The sequence below is a fragment of the Macrotis lagotis genome, chromosome X (genome assembly GCF_037893015.1).
Source record: "Macrotis lagotis isolate mMagLag1 chromosome X, bilby.v1.9.chrom.fasta, whole genome shotgun sequence".
Lineage (NCBI taxonomy): Eukaryota > Metazoa > Chordata > Mammalia > Peramelemorphia > Peramelidae > Macrotis > Macrotis lagotis.
The window spans coordinates 651,622,342-651,635,766 of record NC_133666.1 but is presented as its reverse complement, the minus strand read 5'-3'; the positions used below and the strand labels follow the sequence as shown (position 1 = coordinate 651,635,766).

The 13,425-nt window shown below is 41.4% G+C and overlaps 1 protein-coding gene across 2 annotated transcripts in view; it reads left to right on the top strand.

Annotated features, from left to right (window-relative positions):
* Positions 1-11,965, top strand: part of GNA11 (G protein subunit alpha 11) — an 84,450-nt gene extending 72,485 nt beyond the window's left edge. For both annotated transcript variants that reach the window (XM_074204903.1, XM_074204904.1), the window contains exons 5-7: positions 165-294; positions 1,542-1,695; positions 7,688-11,965. In XM_074204903.1, coding sequence (XP_074061004.1) covers positions 165-294; positions 1,542-1,695; positions 7,688-7,878 — 475 coding nt within the window. In that variant the 3' untranslated portion in view covers positions 7,879-11,965. The remainder of the gene's footprint in view (positions 1-164; positions 295-1,541; positions 1,696-7,687) is intronic.
* The last annotated feature ends 1,460 nt before the right edge of the window (positions 11,966-13,425 follow it).

The window sequence follows — 13,425 nt, the reverse complement described above, 5'->3', positions numbered from 1 at the left end:
CAAGGAACATTACCTCTTTCTTTGAGATAGAGCCCTCCACTTATTGAGCTCAATAGTTGGTAAGAAAATATTGCATTGTTTATGGATTCCCAAAGGGGAAGAGCTGGGGCCAGACCTTCCCTGATGTTACTGACCACTTTCTGGTATGTGTTTTCCCTTCTTAGAATGGTGGATGTTGGTGGACAGAGATCAGAACGAAGGAAGTGGATACACTGCTTTGAAAATGTGACATCCATCATGTTTTTAGTTGCTCTTAGTGAATATGACCAAGTTCTAGTGGAGTCTGACAATGAGGTAGGTGAACCTTTGAAACTAGGGAATAGGGGTAGGGAGAGGGCAATATAAAGAACTCTAGCACCCCATTATAACTATATATTTACAAAGGAAAATGGAATTGGAAGAGTCCTTCAATGATATTATGTCCAACCTCTGCCTTTTTGCTTTATAAATTGTTCTCCTTATATCAACTTTATAGGTAGAGAATAATGAAATAGTATTCTTCAGATTTGTAAACATATGGAGAATTTGAGACAGAGGTAAAATTACTTACGTCAAAACACATGGCTAGTAAGTAAGTAAGAGATTAAAACCCATGTCTTCTGAAACCAAATTTGTACTTTACACAAAACCAAGGCTTCTTAACATTAGGTCTGTAAAAAATTTTTTTAAAAAATATTTTGATAGCTAGTTTTCAGTTTGTTTTCCTAATGTAATAATATAAATTTTATTCATATATTTAAGAACATTATTCTGAGAGGAGATTCATAGGTTTCAAGGGGTCTATGACATTCTGAGGAGGTTCATAGGTTTCAAGAATCTGACAAAAATGGTTAAGAAACCCAGATACTAGAGGTAGTGAATTTTGAGAAATAAGCCCTACTCTGTTAATTTTTCTATTTGGGTTCAAACACCTAGAAAAAGATACTGTGTAGAACACAGAACTTTGTCCATGTGAGAATGTGGGGTTTGTAGAGTATTATGGAATCCTTGTGAGAGCAGTATTACTGTGTTCTTGATAGCCAGAATGTGGTTTTCCCTGCCCTTGGCGGGGAAGGAGCTATCAGATGGATGTATTCCTTGAGACTGCTTACCTTGCTCTGACTTGACCCTTGCTCTATCTCACCCACTTTCTGGTCCTGAGATAACTTTCTCTTGGTAACCAATGGTGATAGTGGTTCTACTATTAAATTAGGAAAACCAGAAAATAAGCTCTGATTTCTATTGGCATCTTTTAGAACTCTGGTTCCTCTGTCAGTTGTGATATAGTAGCTGAGGACATGGACCAGAAAGAACGAACTGATGGAAAGGATGACTGTCTGGTGGATGCTTGCTCTTCTGTGAGCTTGTCATTAGGAATTCCCAAAGAACCCAGAGAGCTGACCAAGGGATTGACCCTTTATTAAGATGTTTCCAAAGTCAGTCATCAGGCATTAGGAAGTGCCCACTATGCTAAATACTGGGAATACAAGTTAAAGCCAAAAGGAAAAAAATGATCCTTTAACAAAGTGGGTTCTTTTCTTCTTTTCTCCTTCCTTGGTTAGAACCGAATGGAGGAGAGTAAAGCCCTTTTTCGGACCATAATCACCTATCCCTGGTTCCAGAATTCCTCAGTAATCCTCTTCCTCAACAAGAAGGATCTGCTGGAAGATAAGATCTTGTACTCCCATCTGGTGGACTATTTCCCAGAGTTTGATGGTAAGACTGTAGTTGGGGGAAGGGTTCATTGGGCTTACCATCTAATTAGAAAAATCTTCTCGCTTAGACTGACCCTCTCTTTGACCCTGAGTAATAGCCCTGCTCTAGCTGAGCTTCCTCTTGAAGCCTCTGGGGAAGCAGTGTTTACATCTGGCATCAGTTGATTATTAAATGAAAGTATACTATAGAGACACATTGATCTGACCTCAGGCAGAGGATGGCAGGCTGGGAAGTCTTGGGTCATTTTAGCTCAGCCAGTCTGGGGGCAGACTGGTGGGGGGAGTGCCAGGGGGCAGGAGGGACTGTGTTGCATCGAAGACTCCCTCTGCTGGCTGTAGTTGGGCAACCACAAGGCTGTCAGGTATCATGCCCGACTTGGTGTCCAGTGAATTACTGTCACTCAGTAGTCTGCCTGCTTCCTTGATGAGAAAGGAGCTTTGATTCATTGTGGATGAGAGGCTGTCATTAATGTGCAGCCCTTCAGGTGCGACTCAGAGGGAGAGAGTGTCTGAGGTCAGTGAGAGAGAGAGAGAGAGAGAGATCACCTCCAGTTCTCTCATCTGGAGCATGGTTATGCTGATACTAGAACACAAAGAGGATTTAGGCCGTTGCTTTTGAACTTCTCCCATCAACCACCTTTTTTAATCCAATACTCAGAATTAGTAAAAAGGAGAGACCTGCATGTTCTTAACTTTTCTCTTATCAGAGAATCTGGTAACTGAATAGGGAGCTAGCCTGGGAGCACTTGGAAAGGGGAGAGAAAAGAAGCAGAGATGGAGTGCTAATTGCAATGTCAGGAGCTGGCTTTGGATCACTGCTACCTCATCCTGTGTGCATCTGCTCAGGAATGTGAAATCCAGTTCTGTTGAAGAATTGATTTGATTCTAGACAGATGTCTTGGTTCCCTTCTCTTCCAGGCAAATTGCCTTGATGTGGTGTAAAAGCAGCATGAAGGGTTTCTAGGCTTAATGTAGCATGGGGTTAGATAATTAGAATAACAACAATACCTAATGTTTCCCCTTTGAATTATTATTTTAAAAAAATCATAAATTGCTTGATCACTTAGCTCCCCTCTGAGGTAGGGAATACCGATTCCTTTTTCTTTGTCTTGAGATACAGTGGAAAGAGATAATGGCTGGACTTTTCTCAGCCTCATTCTTTGAATAGGACCATCCTCCTTAATGATAGGTCAGTTCATTGGAGATGGCACTTCATTTATTATTGCCCTTTTAAGATAGATTTTTCTTGGGGCAGCTAGGTGGCGCAGTGGATAGAGCACCGGTCCTGGAGTCAGGAGTACCTGAGTTCAAATCCGGCCTCAGACACTTAATAATCACCTAGCTGTGTGGCCTTGGGCAATCCACTTAACCCCATTGCCTTGCCAAAAAAAAAAAAAAGATGGATTTTTCTTGGATATTGCTTGGTTTTCCTTCCCCTTTAATTCTGTCTTCTGTCTTCTCCTGGAAATGGAGGTCAAAAAAGCTGTTCAACCCATCCAGAGAGCCTTTACCTCCTCTCTCTGCAGGGAGAGAGGGACAGGTGTTCAACTTTTCTCCAGGATCCATTTTGGCCATTAGGATTATATACAGGCTTGATATTGGTTTATTTTGTGTTTTCTTTGGGGGGGGGTTGTTTTGTTTTTGGACCAAGAAAGCAGGTTTTATAACTTGTAACCAGTCTTTCAGTCTGTAATGGGTAGTCACCTTTCAAGTTGAACAGAGATTTTTTTAATTACCTTCCTATTCCCAAAGCACTGAACTAGATAGAGATAAAGACAAAAAACTTTTAAACAGTCCTTGGCTTCAGAGTGTATATCATCTTTTCTGAGGTTTGGATGGTGTCTGACTCTGGGCAGAAGGCCTGGCTTACCTGGACTGTCTCCTCTTTGTCCTTCTTTCTTAAGCCATCTCTTCCACTGGGGCTCCTGAGCCCAGCTCCTGTTCCAGGGCTGCTGCTTCTGGAGACTGGGACCTGCCAGGGAGGTTCTTGTTCCCTCGGTGCCACTCGCCCCCTAGTGGCTGGAGTAAAAGGAGCTTGTAGTTGGGGCTTCCAGATACTATGGACTGTGTACTAGGGGCTTCAGCTTCTGTGCTTTCCTCTGTGGAATTAGATCTTACTTGCTCGGACACAGACACGTGTGTGTGTGTGTGTGTGTGTGTGCGTGCGCGCGTGCGCACGCGTGCAAATAGATACGTATGCATGTATAACTATGTACATGTATGTTTGTGTATGTATGTATATGTTTAAAGAGCAAGTCCAGTTTATCATGCACATGTCATACATGAAAGTAGTTGGTCATAGTTTTCTCCTCTTCAGGCTAACCATCCTTCCTTGTCCTCCTTCTGGAACTTATTAGTGGTCGTCTAATAGTAATTAAGATGTGGTTTGGTCAGAGCTGACTACAGAGGCACTGTCACTGTAGGAGTAGTCAGAGACTATTGTTTCTCAGTGTGGGCTTAAAACTCACTAAGCTTTCTTTGCTTCCATATTATATTATTGTCTTAACATTTTCACACAAATTTCTTAGTCACACCTTCCCCATCTTGTATTTGTTAAGTTGATCATTTGACTCTTGAGTGTGAGGCTTCACCTTTATCCCTATGAAATTTGTTGCTGTTGATTTTGTCCCAATATTTTAGTCCATCGAGAGCTTTTGGGATCTGGATTTTGTTTCCCAGGGTGTAAACTGTTTTGCCAGTGCATGCCCTCTAGGTCTTTATCTAAGTCATTCATAGAAATAATCAATAGCACAAGGCCTGGTCCAGATCCCTGGGATTCACTGGAATCCTTCCAAGTTGACATCAACAAATCATTACTATTTTTTGAGTATTGACCTTACGGTAGTTTGAAATCTGTCATTGTGTAGTTACCTAGTCTTTAACAAGAATAGCATGAAGATTTCATCATGTTTTGCTAATATCTAAGTGTGTCACACACACACACACACATGCATATTCTCATTCTCTTTCTCTCACACCTGGTTTTTACTTTTACCCCTTAGATTCCTTCTACATCTTTCCAAGTTCAAGGGAAGTGCAGGTCTCAGATATTTCCTTTTATTGGTGCACTTCTGCAATTTTCTTGAATTGATTTTTGTAATTAATTATCTGAGTACATTTTGTCCAAGTCTCCCCCCTCACAATGTAGTATAAACTCAGGGTCAAAGGCTAGTTGTTTTTTGGTTTTGTTTTGTTTTTTTCTTTGTATCCTAATGCCTGGCCAAGTTTCTGTCCCATAGTAATTGTTTCTTAAATGCTTAATGGTTGAATTAAGGACAGTCAGTATTTTCCTCTTTATCTTGAGTATAAAATCCCCTTATTACCATATTGTTTTGTCCTTTCCCATACAAAGAATTTTCCTTGGAAGACAAAAAACTTAAAAGATTTATGTAACTTAGCCTTTCTCTCTCATAAGCTATCACTGTCTATTCATATTGAGCCATGGTCTATTCCTTTTCTGATCTTCATTTCTCCAGTATACCTAAAAATATCTCCCTTTCCACCCTCCAAAGTAGGAGACTCAATTTTCTCTTCCTCCTACTCCCCTCTCCCACTGGACAAAGAAAAAACTAAAATCCTTTGCTAAAATCCTTTTAGCAAATATGCATTATCAAGCAAAACAAATTCCTGCATTGACCAAGTCCAAAAATGTTTGTCTCCTTTTTGCACCTCAAGTCAATGACTCCTTTGACAGGAGGAGTGAACAGTTTTCTCATTGGTCCTACCAGTCTCTACTCAGTTTCAGCTTTTAATTCTTTTAATACTGCTCTGTTGAGATCATATCATACGTTTGGTATTTATCCTCATTTCCTGTTGTTTCTTCCAACAAATGTATATAGATTTTTTAGAAATCTAGGTTTCTTAGGGGCAGCTAGTTGGCACAGGGGATAGAACACCCACTATGGAGTTCATAAGACCTGAGTTCAAATCCAGCCTCAGACACTTAATAATTAACCTGTGTGACCTTGGCCAAGTTACTTAACCCCATTGCCTTCCAAAAAAAAAAAAATCAGGCAGCTAGATGGTGCAGTGGATCGAGTACCAGCCCTGGAATCAGGAGTACCTGAGTTCAAATCCCACCTCAGATGCTTAATAATTACCTAGCCATGTGGCCTTGGGCAAGTTATTTAACTGCCTTGCAAAAAAAACAACCCTAAAAAAAAAAAAAGCTAGGTTTTTGGTGAATTCTTGGTTTGTCTGTATCATTGTCTGTAGACAACTCCCTCTTTTCTTTATTGGGATTTGATTCTTGAGAGCTTCTTATTCTTTCTAGTCTGAATTTCCTTGTAAAATCTAAGGCCCTGAGAGTCTACTTATTCTTTCTCTGAGCCCATTGAAAATTTTATCTCCCCAAATCCAGGAATCATATGAAACTATGCTGTGCTTTCCTCTCTCTCATAAATTCTGAGATGGAATGGTTGTTTTCCCTCAGGGTTCTCATCACTTGCATCCAGTTAACTAATTTTTCCTTTATGAAAATCAGATTCAGAATGTAATTTTTTCTTATTGGTTCTTTTACTTTTTTAATGATGAAGTGATTACTAATGCAAATCAGTAATTTTATTTTCTGCTCTGTTTTGGGGGAGATTTCTCTTTGTGCCAGTCTTTTATTTATTTTCCAAGTTCTTCATTATACTTCCTAGTTCTAGCTAGGTGGTCTCTGATTATGGCACAGTGATAAAAGTGCTTTGAACAAAGTGGCATTAAACAAAGCACAACAGACACAAAAGCAGTGTCCTTGGACTTCCTTATAAAAAAAATCCTTTTATTATATAGAGCTAATCTTCTTCCCTCTGCCCTACTTTTTAATCTCTCCTGTTCTTTTTGAATAAAGGCTGTTCTTCCAATTCCATAATCTTGTCATGGATCTCATTTGACCAAGTCTCACTGAAACCTGTTTATGAAGTCATCTGCTTTACTGCATTCAGATTTCTAGGTCATGTAGCTTGTTTTTCATATTTTAAAACTATTCTCAGTGCTTTTACTTGAAGAGGCCCAAAGAAGGGAGGAGATGGATCAGAGAAGCAAGTTCCAGAGAGGTGACCTGAGAACAGGACCTAACTGGACAACAGTTCTCACAATAATAGTGTCAAGATAAAGTGATTTCTTGGGAATGGAGAAGTGAAGTGGAATCATTAGAGACAGAGACAGAATAGTGGTACTTGGAATAAACTGGAGGAGATTGATAAAATTCAGCTATTTATGGAGGATAGGAAGGAATTTTTGAGCTGATGTTTAGAAATTAGAAATGACTATTATAGAGTTAGATTTTTGAAAAAATTAATAGAAGATTTAAAGAATGTCAGTTTACTAGAATTTCACAAAACCTTAGACTATGTTAGATTTGATCCTAGAACATTGAATGTTGGTGCTCAAAACATGGGTTCTTAATGTAGAATTCATGTAAAGGATCTGTGGATAGAATTCAGAATAGAGTTCACTTGAATGGGGGAAAAGGTTATCATTATTTCATTAATATCTAACTGAAATTTAGCATTTCCTTCAATAATTTAAAAACTTTTTTCTGAGAAGGGTTCACCAGATTGCCAAAGTGTTCCAAGACCAACCAAAAAAGCAATCAAAGAGGTTAATAAACCTTGCCCTAGAATAAAGAATTAAAAAAAAAATAAAGGATTAGAATGTTAGAGGCAAAAAGAACCTTAGAGATACCAAATTCCTTCCTTCATTTTATAGATGGGGAAATTTGCCACCAAGATGGTAAAATGACTTAATCCAATTTAATGGCACAATCAGGACTAGCTCCTAACATGGTCTGTGCTTAGAAAAAAGTGTTCAGCATACACATCTTAATGACTTTTGAACTGAGTGGAATTGAATTATTGATACATTGGAAATCCAGAGGGGCTTGGTACTTGTATTCCTGGATCCTTGTCTAGGGCCTACAAGCTCACCTGGAGCAACACATTTGAATAGATTTTTGTGTTGTGGATCCAACTGACTCCTTTACTCTCTCTGCTTTATCCTTGTTTTAGGACCACAAAGGGATGCCCAGGCTGCCAGGGAGTTTATCCTCAAAATGTTTGTGGATTTAAACCCAGACAGCGACAAAATCATCTACTCTCACTTTACATGTGCCACAGACACGGAGAACATCCGCTTCGTCTTTGCTGCTGTCAAAGACACCATTCTACAGCTCAATCTGAAAGAATATAACTTGGTCTGACCCTGCTTTCTCCCTAAGAGGCCTCAACGTGAAGAAAAGACCAAAAAAAATTTTTTTTTTAAAACAAATTACAGGAAAAATATCTTTACTTTTTAATGATGTAATGATTGCCAATTGTCTGATCTGTGGAGTGGCGAATTTTGCTCAGTGTTACCTTGGATCTCATGTCTCTGTCCACAGGAGTAGTTGATTTTTTTTCGTATTTTTAACAAATGGCTTTTATTTCACAGTTATCAGGGGATACACTTCACTCTTCTCCACACCTTGTGCACCTCTTCACCTTTTGCCAACAGCAAAGGCGGCCTTCTCGTGGGCTCGATTTTTTGTCGCTCGCTTTTTTAAAAAAAATACAACAAAACAAAAACTAAGCAAAAAACTCTACCCTATTTTCGGTTACAAGTTCCCACCTCTTGGCCAAGTTTTATGGACTCACTGAACTTATTGGGGGGGTGGGGGGAGCCAATACCTCCCCCTCCCTGAGCTCCAGGGGACCTCTGACAAGATCACCAAACCTGCTTGCTTCCCTCTTCCCTGCTTGGTCCAGGCTCCACAGCCCACTGTGATGATATTGGGGTTGGGGAGTGGTGTTCCTCCCAAGAATGGAAGCAAAAGACCCCACCCATCCAATGACCAACAGACCCCAATAAGCCATCTCCCCTGTCTCCTTCAGTACATCATATAATATAGTCTGGGTTTTTAAAAGTTTTTTTTCCCCCCTTTCTTCTTGATTATAAAAGATATGGAGACTGTGATTTTTCTTCTTTTTTTTTTAAGTTATTGATGTTCTATATATAGTTTGCTACAGGCTGTATTTTTGTTCAATGGGCTCTGAAAGGTGGGAGCTTGGCCAAGCAACAGCTGCCAACCCTTGGGAAGTGCCTGACTGTATCTTTTTGGGTGGGTGGGGGAAATATTCATATATGCTCTATTCATAGAAAAGGATCTCCCAAGCTGTGCCCTCCTCCTCTATAAGTGGGTAGCAGCCCCTTTCCCCCATACCTTCCCTTTCTTGGTGTGGTGAAGATGTTCCAGTGTACCGAATGACTCAGCACATGCATCACAACACCAAAGTCTTGTGGTTGGTTTGGAGGTTTTCCTCGGGATACCTGAGCTTACCCTCTCTGCTTCTGGCTTTTTAGCATGCTGCTGCCCATGGCAGGGGGATCAGATAGTTCACTTGCAGCTCCACAGATGGCTTCTGCTCTGCCCAGGTCAGGGGTCCCTGAGAAGGACCTGCATCAGATCGCTCAGCTGCACCAATCCCAGGGACTCAGGCTGGCCCATTGAGGGGAGATGAGCAGCAGTGTGTTTTTTTTAAGTGATCTTAAGGGAAGGAGGAAGGAAGGGGAGGACCTCTTCAGAAGCTTCTCAGGCTATACTTGAGAGTCCAGCTCAGGAGCCCGAAGGTGACTCCTGTCCAAGCACTTGCACAGATGACTGTCCAGAGCTGCCCCATGTATGGGGTTGAGGGGCAGCACAGGCACTTTTTTTCCCAGGGGAGGTGGGTCTACAGGCATTGCCAAAGTCAGAATCAAGCTGTTAGGCAAGAAGGCTGGTTGCTCTAGGATCATGATGGACACCCAGACTTACAGATCAGCAAGAATTCCAGGTGCCAAAGGAAGTGAGTGTTCACTTGCATCCTTTTGAAGCTGAGGCCATAGAGGTGCCAAAATGCCACAGCCTCCTTAGGTTTTTACTGAGGAAGACAGAAGCACCCAAATACCCGGGACATCTCCGCTGGAAGCAATGGGAAGTCGAGCCCTTTGCTGCCGGCAGGATTGTGCCCTGCCCTTCTCCAGTCCTGCTTCAGTAGCACCTAGGACTGAGCCTGGTGGATGGAGCATGAAGAACCCTCCCCCAAAGCAGACTGTATGAAAGAAGGCATCCCAGTCTGGGTTTCTTTTCTCTCTTCTCTTTTTTTTCCTTTAGGGGAGGGAAGGGGAGATTGGCTTTATCGTTTTATTGTAGACTGAACACTACTTCAGTGTTTTTTTGCACAAAACGTAACGGGAAATGAACCGCCGGAGATGCCTTTGATCCATAACACTAAGTCTGGAGCTTATACTTCAAGTAGTCTGTTGCGTGGTTTGTTTCAATTCTTTTGCTTGTCATTTTTTTCTCCTTTCCTCATTCCTCCTCCACCCCTCTTCATCTCTTCAGTCCTCCTTCCTGCCTTTTGGTATATATGAGGCAAGGGACATCAGCGTTGTATCTCAGCACTATGGGAGGCAGCACACCATCAGAGCCTGCCTAGAAGATCTCAGCCCTCTAGTTAGGTAGTCTCTGGCCTAAGTACAAGAAGGCCGGCATCTGAGTCAACAGCTACGTTCCTGATTGTCTAGTTTTAATCCTATTTAGGGGTGACTAGCTGCTTGGAACCAGTTTCCCTCTCGTGTCTATGCCAAAAAAGGTCTTTTTGTAGCATGAAATCATATAAGAGGATTTTTATCAGAAACCTAAACCATACACCAAACAAACCCAACTTCTTGGGGTGAGTCCAAATAGCTTCCTTAGGAAGCAGATGGTGCTAAGCCCCATTCCTTTAACTCTTTTTTGTACCAGTGGCTGGCATGGGGTCCATTGCTGGCGGTGGACCTACACCAGGAAACTCAGGACCCCAAAGTAGAAGGATAGCAAATAGGACAGGTTGCCCTAAGCACTCAGGCTCCTGAGTGGTTCCAGAGAGGGGCCCCTTGATGCAGTAGAGATTTAATGATTCTTGAAGGAAATTGGATGAATGCTATGTATTATTTCAGTACTATTTGCCATCTAGAGAAATGATAGAAAATTTTATGGGGGTCCTGCTACCCAAGGGAAGAAAGGGGGTAAGTGTTTAGTTCTGGTCTAGATCATGTGTCTCTGGGGATTCTCTAAGCATATTCTAGGGACCAAAGTCTGACTGGTTGGTAAACATTCTTACCTCACTGGTGCAGCCCCTTTTTGAGTTACTGAATTTTCTAATATGCCCACTCATCAGAAAGTGCCAAACTCACAACCAGACACCTGTTCTTTTCCAGGCAAGAGGAGGTGGAGAGTATGCATGAAGAGAGGAGTTGGAATGTGAAAGACAGTCATAGAGTGGGAACAGATGACCACCTTCCAAACCGTACTTTCTGCTGTTTGCTGGATTCCTTCCCAATATCCCTTTTGCCCTACTAAGGACATACAGTCTAGCTGGCCACCAATGCTAGCATGCCAGTCTGATCAGGGAAGGAGGCAGGAAAGAAGGTGACCCACTGTGAGGCCAATCTATTTTTCCACATCATTCCATAAAAATCCAGTGCCCGAGGCTCCAGATTGTCCATCTCTGCCAGCTTCTCTTTGTTTCTCCTCTTGCCCAAGCCAAACCTTTTGACTTTTTGCCTCTCAACAATGTTGGCTTTGCTTTTAGTTGGGTGGGGCACCACTCTGCCATACTGCCCCTCCCAGATACCCCGTTTGTGTGTGTGTTTGTGTGTGTGTGTGTGTGTGTGTGTATGTGTGTATGTATGTATGTGTGTTCTTGTATCTGTTTTTTTTAATCACTTGATAAACTGCATTTTTCTCAAATGCTTCTGGAGTGTGCTGACCATTTTATTCTGTCATTGCTGAATCCAGGTGTTCCAAGTTCCCAACAAAGATAAAATCTACTGCAGCACCCCCTCTTTTTTCTAAAGAAGAATAGTTGTGCCAATGCCCCCTCATAGTAGTGCACGAGATTCTTTAAAAGTGCCAATGTGGTGGAAATTATTTGGTAATACTTGTATATTCTACAATCCTGATTTAAGACAATTTAAACATTAACCTATTTAAAAAGATACTATATAAGATGCTGTTTTTTAAACCTTGTCATTTGAAATGCATGTATTGTTGTGAGTGTTGGGGTGGGGGGAGGGTAGAGGGGCGGGGCAGAAGGGATGGCCCCAGTGCCAGCCAACTAGCCACGTGGGTGCCTGTGGCTTCCAGCTAGGTGAGATAGCAGGAGTTTGCTCTGATGTCAGGCCCTGACTCCTTATTCCAGAAATACCTGATGGAAATTGATTTTCATATCTTTCTCCTGAAATAAATTCTCTGTTTCAAATTGGAATAAATTTTGTTCCTAAATGTTCTGGCCACTTTGGACTTATTTCTCGACGCTGGCAAAATAAGAATGGGGAAGAGGCTGCCAGAGGTCAGTTGTCAGATGTCAGGAATCACATTAGTGAAGAAAGACCTGAGGGAAATGTTTGGTATTCTGTCTGGTGTGACAGGTGCAGTGATTGGCCTTGACTGTGGGGGAAGGGGTCCAAGTGACTAAGGTCCCAAGGTACAATAGCTGAGCCAGTTCATTAAGTAAAAAAAGAGCTAAGAATTAGCACCCTGTACTAATTATTCTTTGTTGACTAGTAAGCCTGCATCAGTCATAAACATTTACTGAGCCTGTTTTTACTGTTTACATTTGCTGTTCTCAAGGAGTTGTCATGTTAATGAGGGAGACAACAACATAGCAGTTAAGTACCATAATCAGTGGAAGGTGACCTTAAGAGAAGACTCACTGCAAGAGATAGTGTTTGAATTTAGTCTCAAAGGAAACCAGAGTCTAGGAGGAGGTAAAGGTAAGGAGGGCAACGGGGAATTCTCAACTGTGTCACCAAATTACAGAAAATCAATTTCGAGTTGTAATCTTGAAACTCTTCTTTGGGAATTAATTGATGGAACTGGGAGTATTGAACCTGGGTAAAGATCACTTTCTTCAGATTATCAGAACTGGAACATAAAAGAGTGAGCAGATTTGTTCTATAAAAGCTTAAATACCAATATTTTTTTCCTAAATTAGTTGAGTTGTAAGGGGTATCCTCAAACTCCAGGTAAGTGAAGTGACAAGAGTTAGAATTCAAAGCCAAGAATTCTGAATATATGTCCAGGATTCCTAGTAGACTGCATATTTAGGCAGAAAAACACTCATCAATAATTACAGGAAGGCAATTTCAGCTAAGTATGGAATGAATTGCCTTGGGGGGTAATGAATTGTCACTGGAGATGAAGACTAGGTAGTCACTTGGATATTTGTGCATTGTTCAAGGGAGTTGGATACAACCTCTAAAGTTTTCTCCTGAAGCTTAGGTTCTCTGAGTTGGCAAGAGGGGAGTCTGAATCCCTGGTTAGCATTTTAGTTACAGTACAACAAAAGACTGAGAAAAGCCTGATTAAACCCGAGTTGTGAACTCAATTCTTAATAGCTTCACATGGCAACCTGGCAACTGACCATGTTCTAATCCCTTTCCAGCTGTCTTATCATGTGTAGGTGTATGTGTGTACATTTGCATATATGTGGATGTAGATATCTTTATGTAATCACACATATACATGCGTGGGATCAAGATGAAGGAAATTGAGAGCCTGGGTACTTCATGTATCAGGGGTTGACTCCAGTTGTCCTCACCAGGTCAATTAACAAGTTTGGACTGCTTGCTGGGAGGAAATTTCCCCTAATGGCCTTTAGGTGTCACCCTGGGCCATCCTTGACAAGGTCCCTCCCATATAGATCTGGGGTATTAACAAGAATTCCTGTAAAACCACAGAACTGGA